This window comes from Marmota monax, unplaced genomic scaffold (genome assembly GCF_021218885.2).
Source record: "Marmota monax isolate L192 unplaced genomic scaffold, Marmota_monax_Labrador192_F-V1.1 WCK01_AAM20220418_F8-fsc00014, whole genome shotgun sequence".
Taxonomy (NCBI): Eukaryota; Metazoa; Chordata; class Mammalia; order Rodentia; family Sciuridae; genus Marmota; species Marmota monax.
Window position 1 is genome coordinate 406360 of NW_026695222.1, and position 25856 is coordinate 432215.

At 32.0% G+C, this 25856-nt stretch overlaps 1 protein-coding gene across 6 annotated transcripts in view; it reads left to right on the forward strand.

Annotated features, from left to right (window-relative positions):
• Tasp1 (taspase 1) overlaps positions 1-25856 on the forward strand; it is a 292780-nt gene that overhangs the window by 54574 nt on the left and 212350 nt on the right. For all 6 annotated transcript variants that reach the window (XR_009225849.1, XM_046433599.2, XM_058575633.1 and 3 more), the window contains 2 exons: positions 6036-6115; positions 21962-22068. Coding sequence is in view for 5 of the 6 variants with exons in the window: in XM_046433599.2 (XP_046289555.1) it covers positions 6036-6115; positions 21962-22068 (187 nt within the window). In the remaining variant the exon portion in view is untranslated. The remainder of the gene's footprint in view (positions 1-6035; positions 6116-21961; positions 22069-25856) is intronic.

Consider the following 25856-nt stretch of genomic DNA (forward strand, 5'->3'; position numbering starts at 1 on the left):
ACGGTTGCTAATACTGTGTTACTAAGCTATGATGTTCTGTAGATTGACTTAAAGGTATTTTCAATTATAGTGGGTTTACTGGGGCATAACCCCGTTGTAAGTTGAGTAGCATCTATATCTGTAATAGTTTTACAGACCTTTGATGATTTGTTTACTTTTTTCATTCTTTTTTTGTTCCTTTGTTTCATTTTGAAGTTTCCAAGGTTACTGATTATTTTTCTGTAATATCTAATTATTTCAAATCTTATTCAATTTAGTATTCAATTCTGACATTTTTTTTAATCTCTAGAAGTTTGATTTGCATTTTTTAAGCAATGTCTTCCATTTGTCTACTTAACATGTTTAACCTTCTTGAATATATGAATAGAGTTATAATAATTGTTTTAATATGTTTGTTGATTCTATTATCTTTGTTATTTCTGGCTTGCTTTCAATTAAGTGATTTTTCTCCTTTTTATAGTTCACATTTTTCTGCTTTTTTGTATGCTTGGTAATTTTTTAGTAAATTCCAAATACTGTGAGTTTTTTTGGTGCTGAATATTTTTGTATTTTAACAAATATTCTTGAATTTCATACTAGGATGTGGTTAAATTATTTAAAACAGTTTGAGCCTTTCAGATCTTACTTTAAACTTTGTTGCATGGAGAAGAAGTGTTTAACCTTGAGTTAATTTTGCTTTACAATTGAGGCAAATCCTTTGGAGTAATAGAACTGATGTAGCTAGAATGAGGCTTTTTACTCTGGCTGGTGGCAGCCAAAGCTGTTCCTGGCCCTGTGCAAACTTAGGGATTGTTTCTTTTAGAATAATCTGATTATTTGTTTCAAAGCTTTCGGTAATTTACTTTTTCACATGCACCAACCTCAGGCACTTGAAAATTGGAAGAGTACTCTGCAGATCTCTGGAATCTTTTCCCTATGCAGCTTTTTTTGACCTCTTTGGCCTGTCTGGTTGTCCATTCTGTCTCTTTAACTCAGAGACTGCTTTGCTCCTGTGCTATGGCCTGGAAACTGCTCACAGGAATGAAAGTGAACCCTATGAGTGCAGTAAGGTGAGGTTTATGGTATTTTTTTCAAAGATGACAATCCTCTGTTGCCTCATATCCAATGTCTAACAGCTCTTGCTTTCTATATTTTGTCTGTTGTTTTATTCATTGGTTCAGACAAGAAGGTAAAATTCTTTCCTGTTATTCAGTTTGTTGAGAAGTAGAAACCTCTCAAATATCTTGAAGTTTGCTATATAACTCTAGTAGTTTAAAAACAAATTCTTTGAATATCCTAAATCAACATGACCAAACATCATAGTTTAACTTTGAACTTATAATAATAATAGTTAACATTTATTGTATTGGAATATTGTAGCAGGCAACATTTCATGTGATTTGCACGTATCATCTCATAAAAATTTTTACAATTTATGTAGGTTTCACACATTTTGCAGCTAAAGAACATGAATGCCCAGACTTGCCCACAGTTAGATTGTTGGAAATTTGTGGAGTTCATTCATATCATGTTAGAAATAAATGTTTACACCCAGTCAGTTATTCATTTATTTATCCATTCATTCATTCAGCAAATATATATTGTTCATGCATGAAGGTAGAAAAACTATTAAAAGCAGATGGAAAGCAGGGCATGGTATTACATGCCTATAGTCCCAGCAACTCAGAAGGCTGAGGCAGAAGGATTTTAAGTTTGAGGCCATTCTGGGCAGTTTAGTGAGACCTTGTCTTCAAAAAAACAGAAGTACTGGGTAGCTCAGTGATAGGATGCCTTTGGGTTTAATTCTTCTTGGGTTTAATTTAATTCTTAGTATTGAAAAAAAGGGAAGAAGTTAAAAGCCATGCATCATCTGTTGAAGAAGCAGACTCTTCTATGGGGTGGCAAGAAAACAGTGGATGTTTTCTAAGAAGTCTTTATGTAAGATATTAATTTATTTATATAGGTAATTGGGCAAGGTAGAAGGTATATCTGTTTGGTCTGTGTCTAAAATTGTAAAAACATTCAGCAGGATCATAGGTTCATTGAACAGTTCATTGCATTCATTTTTCTCTTGGCATCATTATATGTTGCACTATGTAAATAGTGGTGTTTGGTCAGACTACTGAAATGCTTGATATCTTAATAAAGTTGGTGGCATTGTCATCATAAACTCTCAAATCTCCTTGTTTCTTTATTTTACTTAATCTTGAATCCTTGCCCTCTTATGATTGGAATGCAACTTTGGTAGCCATTACCATATAGATCAGGGATTGGAAGCCTATATAACCTGTGGGCCAAGTTGAGTCTGCTGTTTTGTGAATAAATTTTATTGGAACATAGCCATATTGATTTATTGTCAAGACAAAATTGTTGGAACAGAAACATTCTGACTCACAAAACCTAAACTATTGGCTACCTGGTCCTCCAGAAAAATTCATTGGCTTCTAATATAAATTATGGAAATTATGTGTTTTTTTTTTTTATGAAACAAGAAAGCTAGACAAGTGTTTTTGTTTTATGTTTAGTATGAATAGGATCTGAATCTGAAGTGCTCATTAGACATTCAATTTTTTTGAGAGGCAAATATAATATTGTTTATTTTAAATTCTATTTTATCTATTATAGTTCATAAATTCATTCAGATTTATAGTACTTTGGTTATATGAGTGTGAAAATAAAATTTAAAAACCTAAAGGTTAAAAGAAACATATACCAACTGTGAATTAATCAGAAAGTATAGACTTCATGGGATTGTAATTCAACTAAATAGTTTAAAAAACACAAATAATAATAGCAAATTTTATAAGGCAAGTAGGGAAATGTAAACACTGAATATTTTTTGATTTTATTTTTTCTATCTAAATTTTAAGTGTTAAATATATATATATATTTTAATATTCTTAGAAAGTCATTTTTGGGAGCTGGGGCTGTAGCTCAGTGGCAGAGTGCTTGCCTTGCAAGTGTGAGGCACTGGGTTCGATCCTCAGCACCACATTAAATAAATAAATAAAGAAAGAAAGACATTTTGTCCTTCTACAACTAAAAAATATTTTAAAAAGTTATTTTTGGAGATGCATATTAAGATATTTATAGTTGAAATTTTATAATGTTGGGATTTGCTTCAAAAATCTTGGCATATTCATGAGTAAGATTAGCAATGTATTAATAATTATTAAAGCAAATTGATGATCTATTGGGGTTATCATGCTATTCTCTGTACTATTGTTGCCTTAATCAATTTGGGCTGGTATAACAGGATACCATAGTCCGGATAGCTTATAAATAACAAAAATTTATTTCTCATATTTTTGAAGTCTGAGAAGTCCAAGATCAAGAAACCAGCAGATTTGGTTTGTATTTTATGAGGGCTAATGTCACTTGCTGAGTCCTCCTTGCTGAGTCCTTATAGAGGTAGCTCTCTGGGACTTTTAACTCCATTCACAAGGGCTTTGCCTTCTTGACCTAATTACCTGCTCGAAAGACTCACCTCCTGATTCCCTCCTAAAACTTTGGGGGTTAGGATTTTAAAATATGATTTTTTTGGGGGGGGTGGACATAAACATTCAGACCATAGCAATTATATATTTTGAAAATTTCTATAATAAAAAGTTAGAAGTCAATTTTTTATTATTTAATTTATTGTTTGCACTTTCAATCAGCTTTGACTAATCAATAGTCTAATTTGTCTTTCTTCAATTTCATATATTTATGATAAACAAAGAAATGATAGGTAAAATAAAAATCAGTTTTTAAGTTCAAAGAAATAGCTGTTTTTTTCTCCTATGTTTTTTCTTATCTAGAATAACCACTTTGATCATTGGGGTCCCAGAGGATCCTTGAGAGCTTTTTGAGTCACATAATTACACATTTTTAGCAATTATAGAATCATGGTGCTTTGAAATGGGTGGTTTCTTTTCATAACATTGTCATTCACATCACCATTTTTGCCCAGGTAGTCCATTTCAGGTGTTTTGCTCAGTAAGCATTTGCAGCAGTATTTTCACTCAGCTTATTGAGAGTTTTAATCATCCTACCTTAATGCTGATCTCAGCTGATTGGTGCAGCTTTGTTTGATAACACTTTAGACCTACTTTGATGTAAATTAAGATGGGTGTAACATAAGGAAAGTGCTGTTTTCTAGTTGATTATTTAATACCTTGCCAATGTTTACTTAATGCTTAGTATGCTTCAGACACTGTTCTAGATTGAGATTTATTGATGAAAAACAGATCTCTATCTTCATGAAGATTATAGTATATAAGAAGGAGACAGAAATAAACGGATGAATATGCTATGTCAATTACAAATTATGTAGTATGTTAGAAAAATATGGAAAGCAGGATGAGGAAGATTGGGAGTACTGGGTAGGTTAGTGCACTGTGGAGAAGCATTTTTATTTTTTATTTTTGCATAGTTTATTGTAGCAAATTTATTTGTCAAACCTTGTAATGATGAATAAATGAAAAAAATATTTTATAAAATGCCACTGATTCGAGGTTTTGGGATTGAACTCAAAAGGACCAATAGGAGTAGTAAGACTACCAGATTCAACTCTGGACTGCCATATAGATCACTTAGTTTACTATTTCAGCATCTCTTTTACATCTTCACATTAACAGAAGTTATTTCTTTTATCAATTCTAGAAGAAGAAGATGCTAAAAATGCTATCAGAACAGCTTCAATTTATATCTAAGTTCTTATTTCAACATTTGAATTTTATTTGATTGTTTTTCTTTGTAGCAGTCTTCATTTGGTGTAAGAATAGGAGAAAAACTTTTCTATTCTCAGAATCCTTTGGAATTTTTAATTAAAAATCAAAACTTGAAGAGATAGAGGTACAAAATATCCTTGTTGGCTCTCTTTTCTTTTTTCGATGCTGTAAACTTCATGCCTACCTTTATATATATTAGAAAACAGTTACTGGGATTAACTGGTTTGTCATTGGAAACATCTGGATATGTTCTGAGTGTCTACTTAGTTTTTTGTTTTGCCAGTCTGTTAGGGGTCTTATAAACAAGTAGATCTTAAAACTTTAATATGTGTGGGCTGGGGCTGTGGCTGTGGCTCAGTAGTAGTGCATTTGCTTGGCATGTGTGAGGCACTGGGGTCTATTCTTACCGCCCCATATAAATAAATAAAATAAAGGTCTATCAACAACTAAAAAATATTAAAAAATACTTCAATATGTGTTACTCTGAGTTTTTAGTGTTGAAATGATTAGAAGAATAGAAATAAAATAGTTTTGAACAACCAACAATAAAAAATTAAAAAAAAATATAGAAAATGAGGAATTAACAAGCAGGTACAAGTTCAAGGAATCCATTATTAGCTGACTGAGATCTTTAAATAAATTGGTTATGGAAGAAGAAATGATTAATTATTATGCTTACTGCTTGCTATTGCTATTTGCTTAGCCAAATTTCTTGGGGAATGGGATAATTATCTTGCATGCTGTTTGAAATTTTGAAAATGAATCTTTCACAGTAATCTAGTAGTAACATATTAGTCACTTTGTTAGGTTAAAACTTGCAAAAGTAGTTTTGGGACATAACAGTACTGTACTCACCATAGAAAAAATGATTCTGTGGGTTCTGTATTTTTGTTGCATCAAGACTTAGAAATATAAGCTTATCTCATTGTGTTTTGGCATCACAAGATGTGTCTCCTTATTTGGGGTGTGTCTTGGTATTCTACTAGGCAAGAATACCAAATTTGAAGATTTTCTTAATCTTAGACTCTTAACCTGATTAAGTAGATCTTGTGAAGTAAACTCAGAACCATGGTGATCCAAGATAAATCTTCATATTTTTTACTGGGAAGTCAACTATTTTAATTTTTATTATGTTGATTTTTTTCTGTTTTTTTGCTTGTTAATTATTGCAAATGAGCAAAAGTTTAAAAGAAATTTGAACATATAGCCATATTATTATTTTGAACTATATCAAGAACTAGATTAACATGCAAGACTTTTTTCAGTTAGCACACAGTATTACTTTATAATATGTAGACGATGACACTATGAGTTTTTAAAAGAATATTTTTTTTCTGTTGTTAGCTTTTTAGTTGGAGAAGGAGCCTACAGATGGGCAGTAGATCATGGAATACCCTCTTGCCCTCCTAACATCATGACCACAAGTGAGTAAAAACTTCAGAATTTAAGCTATATGAGCATACATTCCTGAAAGTGTTACATTACTTCTGTTATGACTCATGTAGTACAAATATTTAAGGAAGCATACTAACATGTTGAAATATTTATAATTAAAAGATATGTGAAAAGTTATTTTAAGCTATCTTTGTATTCCTGAGGTCTCCCTGTTGCTTTCTCATGCTTTTAATAAAACCATAGCACCACCTGAGAGAGAAAAGAGAGAGAGAGAGAGAGAGAGAGAGAGAGAGCGCGTGCGCGCACACGCACAGGCAGAGACAGAGACACAGACAGACAGAATGAGGCGGAAGAAAACATAGGTTAATATTTAACTGTCCTTAAGCTGAGGGAGGATTTTTAAAGTACAAATATAAGAAAAGAAAAACAAAGCTTTGACACATTAAGAATTAAAACTGAAAAACACTTGTCAAAAATATGACAAAAGCATATATATCTTTATGAAGAAGTTTACCAGATTCAAAACTACAGAAATACAAGTTAATAGCCCAATAAAAAAATGTTCAAAAGTCACAGGTATTTAATATAGCATAACCAATAGAGAAATTCAAATTAAAATGAGTACATGGTAAATTTGTTCTTTTAATTTTTGAAAGGGTTAAAAATATATTATTCCTAGTAAGTGTGTAGTGAAATGAACATAATACATTGTAGGTACAAATAAATGTAACTTGGCAGAGACTGCTAAGTAAAACTGTCTGGTGTGGTGGTACACACCTGTAATCCCAGCTGAGGCAGGAGGATAGCTAGTTGGAGGCCAGTCACAGCAACTCAGACAGACCCTGTCTCAAAATTTAAAAAAGGCCTGGGGTTGTAGCTCAGTGATAGAGTACTTGCTTAGCATGCATGAGGGTTCAATCTCTAGTACTTAAAAAAAAATTGCATATATAAAAACTTAAAAGTAAATAATAAAAATAAATAAATAAAAAGGGCTGGGGATGTATACTCTAGTGGTAAAGTGCCTCTGAAAACAATCCCCAGCATTGCAAAGAGGGAAAAAAAACACCTTAAATTAAATACATATTTGCATAAAATATTAAAACATATACTAATGGCTTTTTCAATTAAGTCTTTATTTTTGTCAAAGTATTCTGAAGCTAATTTAAATAACCAGTTGAAAAAACGAACCATTAGCTTGAAGGAAACCAAGCTTTATAAAAAGTACATGATTATATCTCATGGCAAGTCTATAATAAGTTTCAACTCTTACAAGTTGTAATATAGGGAAGTTGGAGGGAAGAAACCTGTGTGTGGCAGTAAAGCAGAATAGGAATTTCCATTTTTCCCTTTTTTTATATTTATTTTTTAGTTGTACACAATACCTTTATTTTGTTTATTTGTTTTTATGTGGTGCTGAGGATTGCACCCAGGGCCTCGCACGTGCTAGGCGAGTGCTCTACCGCTGAGCCACAACCCCAGCCCCTGTTTTTCCCTTCTTTGCAGTAGAATTACGTTAGAGTCATATGTCAGGCAAACAAATTAGGTCACTTGCTAGTGTATTGTTTTTTGTGGAGATATGCCACCTGGCATTTTCCAGTCTAGTCTCAACTAGACCTGCTGCATAGCTCTCATCCCTGGACTTTACCTCACTTTCACCTTGGGATTCCTTTTACCTCTCTCCAGTATCAGATTCTCTGTTTCCTGGATCTTATGTGTTTTTCTTTCTTGTTTTACTCTTTATTTGATACATGTGAGACTGGAAAGCATTTTCCCTTAGGTTTTTGAAGAAACTTATTCTCTTATTATCTGGATTCTAGTCTTGCTATTACGCAAGACTCTTAGTTTTTGTGGAAGGAAGCTCTTAATTTCATATTTAGATTATTGTTAACAAAAGCATCTTGAGATTTTTTTCCTTTTCATTCTTAATGTTGAATACTCATTTTGCATTTTCAGTTTGGAAATTTGTGTGCTTCAGTTTTGGGGAAATTAGACAATGTGTAGTAACTTCTTCATATTTTCTCTATTCCTATTACTTTGTTTCTATTTCTGTGAATTAGATATTAACTCATGTGCTTCAATTCACTGTATCTTCCTGAAAAATTACTTTTTCTCCTTTTAAAAATACCTGTTTACTTTTGCTGTACTTTATGAAGAATTTTTTTTTTTAATATTCTCTCACAAATCATCTACTTTTGATGAATTTATAATTTTAGTTTTCATAGTTTTAGTTTTTGAAGGACCAACTCTGATTACTACTTTTTTTCCCCTTTTTAATACAATCTTGCTTTTGTCTCAATTATTCAATATTTTTGCTTATCTTTCTTAGGATATTATAGTTTGCTCTTTGTTCTTATCTGATGATTCCCCTTCTATTTTGTGTTTTTTGTTTGTTTGCTGTGGACCCTATGACATGTTGGCAAATTCTCTCAGCTATCTAGTACTGGTCCTCTGTTTTCATATTTAGGAATGAGGCACTTAAAAGCCACTGTCAAGCCTTGTGTGTGAGGGAAGGTCTTGATGACCTCAAGGCAGTTGTGTGTTCAGGTTTTTTTGTTGAGGAATCTCTTAGGTTTTGCTCCAACACAACATTCTATTTTCTTAGTTCTGACAGAGTAATAGCCAGTTTTCTGGTTACAGAAGAAGTGACGGGGCTGAAGTTTTAATCTTTCTTTTTGCAAGCTTTTATGTGAACTCTTTTCAGTAGAGCTCTTGATACCTGCCTCCAGCTGTACCTGATGTGCACTAACTAATTTGGGGCCTATGTGGTTCAGCCTTTCAAAAGAGTAAACCTCTTGTTTTCTGCTGCAAGCCTAAGGCAGGGATTCAATCATAGATATTCCTTATTGATAAATTCTTCCCAGTTCTCTTGTTTGTAGTCCCAACTTGACTGTCAGAGCTACTGATACCTTATATTCTGAGCTCTTCTGATGTTTCTTGGTAAGAAATTAGTTTATTTTGTGATATTGTGCCTTTCAGGTATTAGAGTTCATATTCCTCTCCTCAGTTAGTTACTATTTGTCTACTTGCTTTTTATTTTCCAAGATTTTGTTTTTATTGCCTCCATCATCATCATACCAGTTTGTATTCCTTGTGTATTTAACCCTCCCTTTAAATTTTGTTTTGATATATTTTAATAGGGTGTGGAGATAAACTCAGCTATTTACCATGACAATTTTATTTTACTTTTGTTTACATAAAAGGGTATTATAAAATGGCTATTCCTAGATTTTGCAGGATGACAAAAATATTTTGGCCGTACATTAGTTTTTTATGTTTGTAACAAGAAAAACACAATATGCTGTAGATTTCTTATGACTGTTATAACTAATCAGCAAGAAAATTTCCCTGAATAAATAAGGTACTTAAATATTAAGTGATAAATTCTATTTTTCAAAATAGAATAGTATTTACCTATGGTGGATGAATTTAAAAGGAATGATTATAACGATTATTCACATAAAAAAAAAAAACCCAGACATTGTCTGACATTACACCACTGTCTAGTGCTCAGTAAAAATTAGATTGTGTATTGATGTTGGCTAATGATATGCTATATACCAGATCACTTTTTTGAGGGGGATTATAATTTGTAGGTTTTTAATGCTCTTGAGTATTCCAAAAGATTTTGGGATGTTCTTGTAAATTTTAGCCTAAATAAATTGACCAAACCTAATATTTTCACATTCACTTAAGATTTCATTCCTTCCTTCAAGTTTGAATTTCTAGCTCACCTCATTACCTTCAGGCCTAGATCTTCTTTTAACGTTTCTGGTAATGTGGGTATGCTGGTGAAGATATCTCTCAGTTTTTATTTTCTGAAAAATCTTTATTTTACCTTTACTTTTAAAAATAATTTTTCTTGGATATAGACTTCTAGGTTGGTAGGTATTTTTCTTTTAGCCTATTTTTTTTCACAAGTTTTTTTTTTTATTGTGGTAAAATACACATAACTTAAAATTTACCATTTTAGCTATTTTTAAGTGTACAATTCAGTTGTGCTAAGTATATTCAGTGTTGTACAACTATCACCACTCTTTATTTCCATTATTTTACAGTTTTTATATTTCTCTTGAAATTCTTCAAGTATTTACCCATATACCCATTTATAACATATTCATTTGTATTTTAAAATCCTTGGTTTATATTCTAAAATCAAGACCATTTTGGGGGTCAATTGTTATTGATAGATTTTCCCCCTCTTGTGTCTAAATCGAGTCTTCCTGTTTTAATGCATGTCTAATGCATGTTTTTGTCTAATGTATTTTTTAATTTTTTATTATTTATTTTTAAATTTTTTGGTCTAATATATTTTTAAAATGTTGCAAACCAGGCACTGTAGATGGTATATTTTAAAGACTATGGATTTGTTATCTTCCTTTGAAAAATGTTGAGTTTTGTTTTGGCATGTAATTAAATTATTTGCAGATCATCTTGATTTTTGTCACAGCTTGGTTTTAGACTTTCTTAAAGGGGGTCTATGTCAATTTAGCTTTTAGTTGTAGGCTTATGGTGTTTACCACTAAGATAGGACTTTTCTGTGGTTTCACTGGACACCTTAAACTTTGACTTTCCCACAGTGGAAATTTATCAAAATGCCCGTAAGTTTTTCAGCTGGTATTTTTCTCACTAGGCTTTATGGGTCTTGCATCCTACATGAACAGGACTTATTCAGTGATTTGGGGGATTTTCCTAGAGTTGGTATCTTACTTCTGTCTAGGATTTTGCCCTCCATTTCTAGCTGCTTTAGTAGCCCTGATTCTTCTTTTTTTCCCCCCCTCAGAGCAATAAAATTGTAGTTTTCTGCTTGAATTCTTGTGTGTGTGTGTGTGTGCGCACACGCGCATTTCGCAGGGACCTATGGGAAAAGCTGCATGAAAGTGGGTCTTACCCAGTGGTTGAATCCTCTCATAATTCTACCAACTTTTAGTCATCTCCTTCATGAAGTTTTTATTTTCTTTTAAAAGTTTTGTCTAAAGTTTGTAATTATTAGGTGGGTCTGGTATAATCTACTGCTTCATTACCAGGAGCTGAAACCTGTCCTTTATAAATGCATGCTATTAGCAAATATCATACAAATAATAATAGAGTAATAACAAATGATATGCATTAGCAAATAAATTTATATTGCAGAAGTAGATTATTTAAACATATATATTGCTTTATTATTACTACTATCATTATATCGTTATTAATGAATTATTTATTTTTTGGCAGTACTGCGATTAAACCGAGGGCCTTGCAAATGCTAGGCAAGTACTCTACCACTGAGCGATATCCCTAGCTTTTTAAGTTTTATTTTGAGACAGGGTATTACTAAGTTGCTCAGGCTGACCTCAAGCTTGCAATCTTCTTGTTTCAGCCTCCTGACTAGCTGAAATGATAAGCATTTGCCATCATTCATTGCTAAACAATTTTTTTGATGGACACGTATTTTTACATATTTATGAGGTACAATGTGATGTTTTGACTCATGTATACATTAGATAGTGACAAAGTGAGATAATTAGCATATTTATTAACTTAAACTTTTATTATTTCTTTATGGTGAGTGTATTCAAATTCTTTTATTCTAACTAATTTGGGATGTATAATGCATTATGTTAATACTATTCACCCTGCTGTGCCATATAACATTAGAACTTACTCCTTCTATCAAGTAATATCATTGTACCTGATAATTTTTCCCTCCTCTTCTCCTCATTCTCCCCAATCTTTGGTAACCACTATTCTACTCTTATCCTCTGTGAGATCCAGTTTTTTTTCTTTCTTTTATTGTAAGATTTCATTTATGAGTAAGATCATGCAGTGTTTATCTTTCTGTTTCTGACTTATTTCACTTAATGTAATGTTCTCCAGTCTATCATTTTGTTGCAAATGTCAGGATTTTCATATTTTTTATGACTCAATAATATTCCATTGAATAGACACAGGCAGACACACACACACACACACACACCATATTTACTTTATCCATTTGTATGTTGATAGACATTGAGGTTGATTCCTTATCCTAACTATTATGAATAGTGAAGGTATCTTTTTGATATGTTACTTTCATACCCAGTAGTGGGATTACTAAATCAAATAGTAATGGTTTTATTTTTTGAACCTCCATTAATCTTCATAATGACTGTACTAATTTACATTCTCACTACCAATATGTAATCATTTCTTTATCTTCATATACTTTCCAGTATTTATTACTTTTTAATTGTGTGGTATAAGAACATATTACCTTTTTCAAAATTGAAATATTTCACATAAACCTAACCATGTCCTTTACTTCTGTTCTCAGTGTGCTGTCTCTGGTGACAATTGTTGGTTTGATTTGCTTCTTTGTGTAATACCATACAATAGTATGTTTAGTAACTTTTTTAGATATATAGTATCAAAGAATTCTAAATTTTTTTTTTGTCAGTCAACAAAATATATTGTGGAATTAGTCCATGTTGACATATATAGATTTATTTTTTTGGTACTGTGGATTGAATCCAGGGTCACTTACCCACTGAGCCACACTCCCAGCCTTTTTAATATTATATTTAGAGATAGGATTTTGCTGAGTTGCTTAGGGCCTTGCTGAGTTGCTGAGACTGGCTTTGAACTCTCGATCCTCCTGCTTCAGCTTCCCGAGTTGCTGAGATTATAGGTATGTACTACATGCCCATCTAGATCAATTATTTTTTAAAAACTGATGCTGTTATATATAAATATAAACATATCTATCTATCTATCTATCTATCTATCTATCTATCTATCTATCTATAAAAGTACCCTTTTCTTATTTATTAGTAGGATTCAGGATGTTTGTCTTTGCCATTAGCATTGATAATTCCACAAATATTCTTGTGTACATCACTTTGTACATTTTTTTTTTTTTAAATCAGGGTAGATAGTTAGAAATAGAACTGCCAATTCACAGAAGGCATGCATACCATTTTCCTGTCTGTTGCTGGATTCTTTTCAGAGATTACTTTCTAAAAATTTTTTTCTTAGTTGTCAGTGGACCTTTATTTTATTTATATACAGTGCTGAGTATCCAACCCACTGCCTCACACATGCTAGGCAAGCTCTCTACCACTGAGCCACAACCCTAGCCCTCTGTATACTTTTGATAAGACTAGCTTCCCAAAGTCATGCTATTAGTGACCACATACCAGTTTAAAGCAAAGGCTTTAGAGGCATACACCTTTGTGTGTATATGGGCAAGTTGCTTCCAAGAAACTTTTATTATGGAGATGTTGTGTTTACTTAAATGTAGATAATTTATTTTTACCCCAACCTCTGACATATAGAAACACTTGGATGATAACTATTAACATCATTCTTACTGCTATTAAAATGTTGGATGTGAAACTAAGCCTAGTAATCATTTCACTAGATTTTTAATTTATATTATAAGGATTATTAAGTTGAAGTTGAAAGGGAAGTACCTTTGTTGCCCCTTGGTAAATAAAGGATGATCATACATAATTGACACTATGAGGGTGCTGTCTGCTAATTTATAGACATTTCTACTATAGGACTTCAATTTCTTATTTTTTGTTAACTATATTTTTTGCTCTTGTATTTTTTCTTTTAACCGGATACTTTGAAAGATAATATGATTGATACAAAACACGTTTATGGACCAATTCTAATTGTAGACTTTTATCATAGTTGTTATATAGTATATCAGCCCTTAATGTCATTTTATAACATGCCCAGTAACGGTGTTTTGCATTTTTTATTTTAAGATAATTGTAAATTTTCATGTAGTTGTAAAAAATAATATAAGGAAATCTCATGTTCCCTTTGTCTATTTTTCTTCAATGATAACAAAATTATAATACAATATCATAATCAGAATATTGACATTGATACAATCCAAATACAGAATATTTCCATCTCCACAAAGGTCTCTCATGTTGCTATTTTATGACTGTATCCACTTCTCTTCTACCTTAACTCCTGGCACACAACTATATCATATATATTTATAACATATATAACATACATGTAATATATGTGTTACATATATGCAACATATATGCAATACATGTGGCACATATATGTAATATATGCGTTACATATATGTAACATATATGTTACACATGTAGCCATTTTCTTATTTATTAGTAGGATTCAGGATATTTGTTTTTGCCATTAGCATTGATAATTCCACAAATATTCTTGTGTACATCACTTTGTACATTTTTTTAAAATCAGGGTAGATAGTTAGAAATAGAACTGCCAATTCACAGAAGACATGCATACCTTTAACTATTAACATCATTCTTACTGCTATTAAAATGTTGGATGTGAAACTAAGCCTAGTAATGACTTCACTAGAATTTTTATTTCTATCAGAAGGATTATTAAGTTGAAGTTGAAAGGGAAGTACATAATTACATATATGTTACATATGTATGTATATGTTATATATGTATATATATTACATATATGTTATATATATCTATTTCTATATATTCATTGATACATATTGTTTTTTTCAATATTATTATATAAATGGTATTTTACAGTATGTAACTCTTTGGGATCAGCTTTTTTTCTTTTCTTTTACACAGTGTAATTCTCTGGAGGTTCATCCAGGTGTTTGTGTTTATGGATAGATTTTTTATCTGAGTATTCCAAGTATATTCTGGAGTATTCTATAGTATGAGTGTGCCTCTGTTTGTTTAGCCATTTACCTATTGAAAGAAATCTGTAAGATTTCATGTACATTTATTGTTTCTTTTTTAAAATTGTGAAATATATACCACATAAAAACAGCATATTATATTTTTTAATCGTATAGTTCAGTAGCTTCAAATATATGTATTGCTGTGGGACCATCATTACCATTGTATATAGAATTCCTTTTATCTTGAAAATCTGAAACTGTACTAATTTAAGCAGTAACTCCATATCCCCCCGCCCCCCCCCCCCCCAACCTAGCTCATAGAATAGTCCATTTCTGTCTGACTTCTACTCTCTGTGTCTATGAATTTAAAATGATTTTAGGTACCTCATATTGTATAGTGGAATTATATAGTATTTGGGATTTTTTTTGGTAAATGGCTTATTTCTAGTAGCATGATATTCTCAAGGTTAGTTTATGTTGTAGTGTGTGTCAGAATTTCTTTATAAGGTCTAATAATATTCCATTGTGTGCATCTATACATTTTGTTTTGTTTACCCACTTGTCCATTGATAAGTATTTGGTTTACTTCTTTTTGGCTATTAAGCATAATACTGCTGTGAACTTGGCATGTGTACAAATATCTGTTTGAGCCCCTACTTTCATTTAATTTAGATTTCTAGAAGTAGAAATTGGTGGATGATATAGTAATCATATTTTTCAGTTTTTAAAGGAGCTGCCTGCCATACTATTTTCTGTGGTGATTGCATCATTTTATATTTCTACCATCACTGCACCAGGATTTCTCCATATCCTTACTAGCATTTTTTCTTTTCTTTTTAAAGGTGATAATTATCTTAATGGGTGCAAGGCAATATCTTACTGTGGTTTTAATTTTAATTTTCATGATTGTGATGTTGCACATCTTTTCATGTACTTATTAACCACTTTTATGTGTGCCTTAGAGAATTTCTATTCATGTCCTTAGTCTGTGTTTTTTATTGGATTTTGTTGTGGGGATATAGGAGTTCTTCATATGATCTGTGTTTCACTTTATTAAACACATGATTTGTGAATATCTTAACCCATTATGTGGGTTTTGCCTTTTTGTGCCCTTTGATGCATAGAAGTTTTACATTTCGAAGCAGTGTGATTTATCTGTTTTTTTTTTTCTTTTGCTGCCTGCATTTTGGTATTATGTTCAATCTTTTCTGTTACTTTTAAAAAAGTTTTATAATTTTAGTTCTTACTCTTAGGTCTTTTATCCATTTTGATTTTTTTGCATATAATATCAGGAAATATCAGGAAATGGTTCAACTACATTCTTTTTCTTGTAGCTATCAAGTTTTTCAATATAATTTGTTGGAAAGACTGTTCTTTCCCTATTGAATAATATTGGTGTCCTTATTGAAATTCATTTGAGCATATATGTAGGGTTTATTTCTGAACTCTCTTCTAATTGTCTTCGCTTATAATCTTATTTTGAGGATCCCTAATGTGTGATGACAAGATTTAAGAATCTCTCTTTGTCGTTGGCTTTTGGACAATTAAAGATAAATTTTAAAATACTTTTCAAATGAATAATATTTGTACATTTTTGAGGGGTATAGTGTGATGATTTGATACATGTGTATAATGTGTAATGACTAAATCAGGGTAATTAGTATTTTCATCTGAAGAATTTATCATTTCTGTATGTTGGGGATGATTTGGACTCTTCTAGTTGTTACCCTGTTGTGCTGTAAAATACTAGAACAAATGCCTCCTATCTGACTATATTTTGGTACTCATTATTTAACCTCTATCCCTCCTCTATTCTGCATTCTAGCGACCACTCTTCTACTTTACTCTTCTCTGAGATCAACTTTTTAAATTTCTACATGCGTAAGAATTTCTGTGGTGATTTGCAATATTTGTCTTTCTGTGTCTGGTTTATTTCATCTAACATGATGGCTTCCAATTCCATCCAAGTTCCTGCAAATGATAGGATCTTATTATTTTTTTATGACTGAATAATATTTTATATATACATCATATTTTCTTTATCCATCTATCCATTGCTTTGTATTTTGGTTAATTCTATATCTTGGCTATTGTGAATAGTGCCACAAAAAACATGAGGATACAGGATTTCTTTGATATAATGGTTTTGTTTCCTTTGGATATATATTTTCTATTGGGATTGCTGATTATATGGTAGTCACATTTTTAGTTTTTTTGCGACCTCTGTACTATTTTACATAGTGACTATATTAACTTACATTTCTACCAATAGTGTATAATATTTCTCTATCTTCTACATATTTATCAGCATTTTTTTTTTGTCTTTTTGATAATAGCCATTTTAATTGGGGTAAGATAATATCTCATTGTGGTTTTGTTTTGTGTTTTTCTGATGATTATTGATATTATGCGTTTTTGTCATTTTTTGTTAATTTTAGTCTTATTCTGTTATAGCCAAAGAAAATATATGAGGTAATTTTAGTTTTTAAAATTTTTTTGAGACTTATTTTGTGTCCTAACATATGGCCTAGACTAGAAGATGTTCCATGTGCTGATGAGAAGTATGTGTATTCTTTCCTGTTAAATGAAAGGTTCTGTAGATGTCTGTTAGGTCCATTTGGTCTATAGGGTAGATTAACTCCAATGATTTTTAGTTGATTTCCTGTCTGGGTGATCTATCATTCAAAATGGGGTACTGAAGTCCCTAACTATTATTGTATTGGAATCTATTTATTCCTTTAGATAATATTTGCTGTATATATTTGGGTACTCAGTATTAGATGTATATGTATTTACAATTGTTATATCCTCTTGCTTAATTGATTCAGTTTTTATAGTATAATGTTATACTCCTTTATCTCTTTTTCAACCTTTTTTTTTTGTTTTTTCTTTTACAAATTTTGACTTAAAATCAATTTATCTTTCCCAAGGATAGCTTTTCCTGCTCACTTTTGTTTTCCATTTTTGTGGGATTCATTTTTAGTCTTCTTCACTTTGATTCTGAGTGTGTTATTACTGGTGAAGTGAGTTTCTAGTAGTCAGCCTGTCATTGGGTCTTGTATTTTTCTTCATTTGGCCAATCTATACATTTTGATTAGAAAATTTAATCCATTTGCATTAAAGGTTATTATTGATAGGTAAAAACTTATTCCTGTAATTTTTTGGTCTCCTGATTATTTTGTATATTGTTCCCTTCTTCCTCTTTTATTGTGTATCCTTATGGTGTGGTGGTTTTCTGTTCTGATAAGTTTTGTGTGTGTGTGTGTGTGTGTGTATGTGTGTGTGTGTGTGTCTGTTTTGCTAATGAGTTTTAGTCTTTTATATGTTTTTATGATGGTAATTATCATCCTTTTGCTCTTATATGTAGTACTCCCTTAAATCTTTCTTGGAAGACTGGTCTTGTAGTGATAATTCCCTCAGATTTTGCTCACTTGGTAAAGAAACTCTCCTTCATTTCAGAAAGATGGGGTTTTTTGAGTATAGTATTCTTGGTTGGTAGCTTTTTTTCTTTAGGACTAACCATATTGTTCCATTTTCATCTGTCCTATAGTGTTCTGAGAAAACTCTTGTTAGTCTAATGAGGATTCCCTTATTTGTGACTTGATGTTCTGCTCTTGCTATTTTTGTCTTTGACTTATTTTATGGCAGTTTAAGTACAATAGCACTGTACCACTGATATATAGCCTCAAGCTTTATTTTTATTTTTTTGCAGTGCTGTGGATTGAACCAAGGGCCTTGTGCATGGTAGGCAAGTGCTTTACCATTAAACTCCATCTCCAGGCCATGTATATATTTCTTTTTTTAAATGCAACTGAGTTATTTCAAAAGACCTATCTTTAATTCAGAAATTATTATTTTTAGTTGGTCTCGTCTTTTGTTGAGTGTGTGTGTGTGTGTGTGTGTGTGTGTGGTGGGAGGGCTTGGGATTGAGCCCAGAGCTTCTTGTTTTTTTATGATTCTTGCTCTACCACTGATCGATCTATCTCTGTTGTTGAAACTTTCAATTGCATTTTTTATTTCATTGATTAAGTTCTTCAGCTCCAAGATTTCCGTTTTTTAGAAAAATGATTTCTTCTTTGTTAAATTTCTCATTCAATCCATGAATTATTTTCCTTATTGTGTTGAATTGTCTACTTATATTCTCTTTCATCTTACTAAGTTTACTTAGGGTCATTATTTTAGATTCCTTTTCACGGCATTTAAGAAATTTCCTATATATTAGAATTCATTTCTGGAAAGTTGTGTTCCTTTGGTAATGTCATGCTTCCTTGTTTTTTCATGATTCTTGTGTCCCTACATTGATGTCTGCACATCTGGTTTAACTGGTGCCTCTTCCAGTTTTCTGGAGTGGTTTTCATTGTAAAAGACCTTTTTGTTTAGATGCATTGTTGTTTGTCACTTGAGCAGATGCTTTGGCTTTGTTTCTAAGTATACTGAAGCTATAATTAAAGTATAGCTTCAGTATGATTTCTTCAGCTGCATTCAACCTCAGTGGAGTCTGCAAGTGCCTCAATGATTTATATTACATGTGTTTCTGGAGGTGGTGGTGTAACTCTGCATTGGTCCTGGCCCATCAGGAATGCATGACCTCAGATCCTATGGAGGTGAATGTTGATGGCAGTTGCACTAGCCTTGACGCAGAGGTTACCAACTGCAGAGGGGCATATCCTGAGGCCCTGCAAAGGCAAGAATTGATGGTGGTTTACTCTCCAGCAGTGGCAGCTGTGATCCTGGGGTATAAGCATGACACTGAAGATACTGTCTGTGGAGGGGCACTTTGACAGGTTGATTATAATGTGGGTAGGGGTAAGTCTCTCAAATTTTCCTACTTTGAGTTCTTTCGAATCTCTTGGATGGTTATATTTTAACTTTCATCAAATTTGGCAAATTTTCAACCTCTATTTCTTCCAGTTTCCTGTCTTTTCTTTCATTCTCTTCTTTTGGGACTCCACAATATGTATATTTGCAAATCTGTGCAAGGGCTTCAATCAGACCAAAACTTTCTCAGAGATTATTTTTTTCTTTCCATGCTCTTTTACTTCCTTCTCATCCTTTTTTCATTTCCTTAACTTTCTCTTCCTCCTCTCCTCATGTTCTATGATCCAAGACAGTCTTGTCTGCAAAGCAGTAGCTAATATGATAGAGGAAGGGATGGACTTTTTTAGTTATAGTTCAGTCTTTCTATGAGGGTAAATAGCCCTTCAAATCCCCAGTTTAGTGCTGGGGTTGTGGCTCAGTGGTAGAGTGCTTACCTAGCATGTGTGAGGCACTGGGTTTGACTCTCAGCACTGCATATAAATAAATGAATAAAATAAAGGCCCATCAACATCTAATATTTTTTTTTAAATCCCCAGTTTACTGTGAGGAGTTTCTACTATATTTCCACATTTGTTTAAACAAAAGTTTATTCTTAAATCTGCAAGACTCCAGAGTAATATTTCATTCTACTATAGATGGCAAAAGATGTTGAAGTAGGAAATTCTGATATTTAAATAGAAATGGAATCAGTGAGGGGCCCTTCCCCATGACCTTCACTTTTAGCTCCTTAAGTTTCTTCTGCTCCTCTTTTTGTTTTTCTCATCCATTTCCTTGGACTGTTTTGGGCTGTTTCAGGGAGATTTTCTTACCACCTTTGTGGCCAGATATGATATCTGCTGCCCCTATCCTAGACCTTGCTACTCAAAATTTTCCACCTTTAATGTGTCCTAGATTTATTCTTTTCCCTAGTATTTAATGAAACATTAGTATGCTAGTGTTGGCAAGTGCTCACAGTACAAAAACAACTTTAGCCCTTAGTTTACCATCCAGAATTTAGCTGGATATTTTGTGTAAGGGTTTTAATGCTTCAAAAGTTGGTGTTTTCCATTTGTATCCACAGTTTTTAACAATATCCAAGGAGACATTTACTCTGAACAACTTAGTCTACTCTCATAAGAAAACTCCAGTAACCTCTTCAGTGTTATGTTCTTTTAAAAAAATATCTATTTATTAGTTGTAGTTGGACATAATACCTTTATTTTATTTATTTATTTTTATGTGGTGCTGATGATTGAACCCAGGGCCTCACACATGCTAGGTGAGTGCTATCACTGAGTCACAACCCCAGCCCCAGTGTTATGTTCTTAATTGCATTTTCTCTTATCAACTGGGTCTAATTTGATGTTGAAATCTGCATACCAAATTTAAAATTTTTGATATATATGTTATATAATTTAACAAATGTAATTCACTGTTTTAGTAGAATATAGAATATTATATGATATATTGTTATATAATGCATTAACATATAATGCATTATATAACAAATATTTTATAGTTACAATTAGAAACCTATTTGCTGCATGGTCATTTGATCATTTTTTGCTCTTTAGGGATATTTTTAATATCGTCCTTTTAGTTTCATGTTCTTTACTTTTTATGTGATTATTTTAGTATCTGAGGTCTTCTTAGATTATACTATACTTTCTAATATTTGTTTGGCTTATATTCATTTATTCTTGGTGGTTTATTTCTCATGTGTTTTTTGAATTTTTCTTTTTAAACTATGTTAAATGAAACATGGGAATTTTGTGAGATCTTGGTAATTTAAGGCATGTGTGTTTTTTTCAGGGCATATTTGCACTTATAGGTGGAGGCCTTTTAAAGCACTGCCACACTGAGATCCTTTTCCAGATCACATAGTATGAATTCTCCTCTAAACATGTCTGAATACTATCCTCACTTAAAAATTTTCTGAGGGAGACTTTTTCTCCCTTACATCTAGAGTCAAGGCTGAGACTTGAAATTTCTTGTATCATAGTATATGATGGCTTTCCTCTTTCCCACTTTTTTGGGTATATCTTTTGGGGTTTCTTTCCTTTCTTGATGGATAAATCTCCAGTATGTTTCCTAATTATGCATGATCTTCAGGTTTTATCTCTTGTCTTCTATGTACAGATACATACAAAACCAGATTTGGAGATAACATGAATCAATAGATGCTGCTGGGTTCCATCTACCTTCAGGACTCACTTGTCTGTCCAGGCTTGATCTTTTTCTTAAATTTTGACCTATGTTATTTTTCTTATTCTGTTACTATGTAAGGGTACATCAAAAAGACTTTTTTAAAAACCCTTAATTCAACTTTACTAAGGGTTTTTTTTTTTTTGTTGTTGTTGTTGTTGTTTTTCTTCTGGAAATGCTGCTCAGGATATCTCATTTATTCCATTGCCCTAATAAATCTCAAATGTTATTTTTAATGTTTCTTTTATAGGATTCAGTTTAGCTGCATTTAAAAGAAACAAGAGGAAACTAGAACTGGCAGAGAGGGTGGAAACAGATTTCATTCAACTAAAGAAAAGAAGACAATCAAGTGAAAAGGTCAGGATGTGTTTGAAATATTAATTAATGTATTAATTGCTAACCTGAATTTAGATATGTAAGCTTTAGAACAGTACTGTCCTGTATTACTGTTGCAACATAAGTACTTTTAAGCTTTACAGTAGCTATATTATGAAAGTAAAAAAGAAACAAGTAAAATTAATTTTAATAATATTTTACTTAAATCAGTGAATCTAAAATATTAATTTGAATTATAATCAATGGAAAAATTAACAATGAGTGTTATAACACATTTTATTAGGTAATAAGTTTTAAAAACTAGTTTGTCTATATTTTACACATTAAAATTTTGACCCGAGTTTTCTTGGAAATATTTGACCTACATTTATATTTTGTAAGTATCAACTGTTGAAAATGTAGATTTACATATCTAGTTATTCTGGACATACTTAAAATTTTCTGGTAGTTGAACTGAATGTTTTAAAAATTAAATTAATTAAAATTTAATTCAATTAAAAATTCAGTATCTTATTTGCCCTTGTTTGATCTTAACTGATCAATAGCAACATGTTGCTTATGGCTACTGTTTTAGACCTTACAGTTTTAGATAAGTTTTAAGCTGTTATTCATTATTTTTAATTTTTTAAAATTTGTTTTACTTAGTTGTACATGACAACAGAATGCATTTCAATTCATTGTATACAAATGGAGCATAACATTTCATTTATCAGGTTGTACAAGATGTAGAGACTCACCATTCATGCAATCATACATGTACCTAGGGTAATGATGTCCATCTCATTCTACCACCTTTCCTACCTCTATAACCCTCCTTACCCTCCCCTTTGTCCAATACAAAGTTCTTCCATTTTTACCATCCTCCCTATCATAGATCAGCATCCACTAATCAGAGAAAACATTCAGCATTTGGTTTTTTGGGATTGACTTACTTCCCTTAGCATGATATTCTCCAACTCCATTCATTTACCTGAAAATGCCATAATTTTATTCTCTTTTAATGCTGAATAATATTTCACTGTGTGTGTGTGTGTGAGATATATATATCTCACAGTTTCTTTATCCATTCATCTATTGATGGGCATCTAGGTTGGTTCCACAGTTTAGCTATTGTGAATGGAGCCGCTATAAACATTGATGTGGCCGTGTCACTATAATATGCTGATTTTAAGTCCTTTAGGTATAGACTGAGAGGTGGATAGCTGAGTCAAATCGTGGTTCCATTCCAAGTTTTCTGAGGAATCTCCACACTGCTTTCCAAAGTGGTTGAACCAATTAGCAGTCCCACCAGCATGTATGAGTGTACCATTTCCCTTACATCCTCTCCAACACTTATTATTGTTTGTATTCTTGTAACTGCCATTCAACCTGGGGTGGGATGAAATCTTATAGTAGTTTTGATTTGCATTTCTCTAATTATTAAAGATGTTGAACATTTTAAAATATATTTGTTGATCATTTGTATATCTTCTTCTGAGAAGTGTCTGTTCAGTTCCTTAGCCCATTTATTGATTGGGTTGTTTGTTTTTTTTTGGTATTAAGTTTTTTGAGTTCTTTACATATCCTGGAGATTAGGGCTCTATCTAATGTGCGTGTGGTAAAAATTTGCTCTCAAAACGTAGGCTATCTCTTCACCTTAGTGATTGTGTCTTTTGTTGAGAAGAAGCTTTTTAGTTTGAATCCATCCCATTTATCGATTCTTGATTTTATTTCTTGTGCTTTAGGAGTCTTGTTAAGGAAGTCAAGGCCTAATCTAACATGGTGAAGATTTGAACCTACTTTTTCTTCAATTAGGTGCAGGGTCTCTGATCTTATTCTTGGGTCTTTGATCCACTTTGAGTGGAGTTTTGTGTAGGGTGAGAGATAGAGGTGTAATTTCATTTTGTTACATCTGAATTTCCAGTTTTCCCAGAACCATTTGTTGCTTAGGCTCTCTTTTCTCCAATGAATGTTTTTGGTGCCTTTGTCTAGTATGAAATAACTGTATTTATGTGGGTTTGTCTCTGTGTCTTTTAATCTGTACCATTGGTCTACATGTCTATTTTAGTGCCAAAACCATGTTGTTTTTGTTACTGTTGCTCCGTGGTATAGTTTAAGATCTGGTATTGTGATGCCTCTTGCGTCACTTTTCTTGCTGATGATTGCTTTCGCTATTCTGGATCTCTTATTTTTCCAAATGAATTTCATGATTGCCTTTTCTAGTTCTATGAAGAATATCATTAGGATTTTAATAGGAATCATATTAAATCTGTATAACAGTTTTGGTAGTATGGCTATTTTAACAATATTAACTTTGCCTATCCAAGAGCACAGGAGATCTTTCCATCTTCTAAGGTCTTCTTCCATTTCCTTCTTTACTGTTATATAGCTTTCATGGTAGAAGTCTTTCACCTTTTTTGTTAGATTGATTCCCAAATATTTTTTATTTTGAGGTTATTTTGAATGGGGGTAGTTTTCCTAATTTCTCTTTTAGTGGATTCATCACTTATGTATAGAAATGCATTTGATTTATGGGTATTGATTTTATATCCTGCTGCTTTGCTAAATTCACTTATTCTAGAATTTTTCTTGTGGATTTTTTTTATCTTCTAAATATAGAATTATGTCCTCAGCAATTAGCGATAGTTTGAGTTCTTCTTTTCCTATGCATACCCCTTTAATATAATTGCTCTGGCTAAAATTTTAAGGACTATTTTGAATAGAAGTGGTGAAAGAGGGCATCCCTTTCTTGTTCCAGTTTTTAGAGGTAATGTTTCCAATTTTTCTCTGTTTAGAATGATGTTGGCCTTGGGCTTAGCACAGATTGCTTTTATAATGTTCAGGTATGATCCTACTATTCCTAGTATTTCTAGAGTTTTGGACAGGAAGAGGTGCTGTGTTTATTAAATGCTTTTTCACCATATATTGAGATAATCATATTATTCTTGTCTTTAATGGTGATATATTACATTTATTGATTTCTGTATGTTGAACCAACCTTGCATCCCTGGGATAAACTCCATTTGATCATGGTGCACTATCTTTTAAATATGTTTTTGTATTAAAGTTGCCAGAATTTTATTGAGAATTTTGTGTCTATGTTCATCAGGGATATTGGTCTGAAGTTTTCTATCTTGATGTGTCTTTGTCTGATTTTGCTAGTAGGGTGATGCTAGCCTCATAGAATGAGTTTGGAAGGGTTCCCTCCTTTTCTATTTTGTGGAATAATTTGAGGAGTATTGGTATTAGTTCTTCTTTGAAGGTCTTATCGAACTTGACTGAGAATCTGTCTGGTCCTGGGCTTTTCTTGGTTGGTAGACTTGATGGCGTCATCTATTTTCTTGCTTGAAATTGATCCGTTTAACTTGTATATATCATCCTAATTCAGTTTGGGCACATCATATGACTCTAGAAATTTGTTGATGCTTTCAATATTTTCTCTTTTATTAAAGTACAAATTTTCAAAATAATTTCTAATTATCTTCTGTATTTTTATAGTGTCCATCGTGATATTTCCTTTTTCATCATGGATGTTAGTAATTTGTGTTTTCTCTCTCCTCTTCATTAACATGGCTAATGGTTTATTAATCTTATTTATTTTTTTCAAAGAAGCAGCTTTTTAATTTTGTCAACTTTTCTTTTGTTTTAATCTCATTAATTTCAGCTCTGATTTTAATTATTTTCTGTCTTCCACTACTTTTGGTGTTGATTTGTTCATCTTTTTCTAGGGCTTTGAGATGTAACATTAGGACATTTTTTTTGACTTTTTATTCTTTTAATGAATGAACTCCATGCAATGAAGTTTCCTCTTCGCACTGCTTTCATAGTAT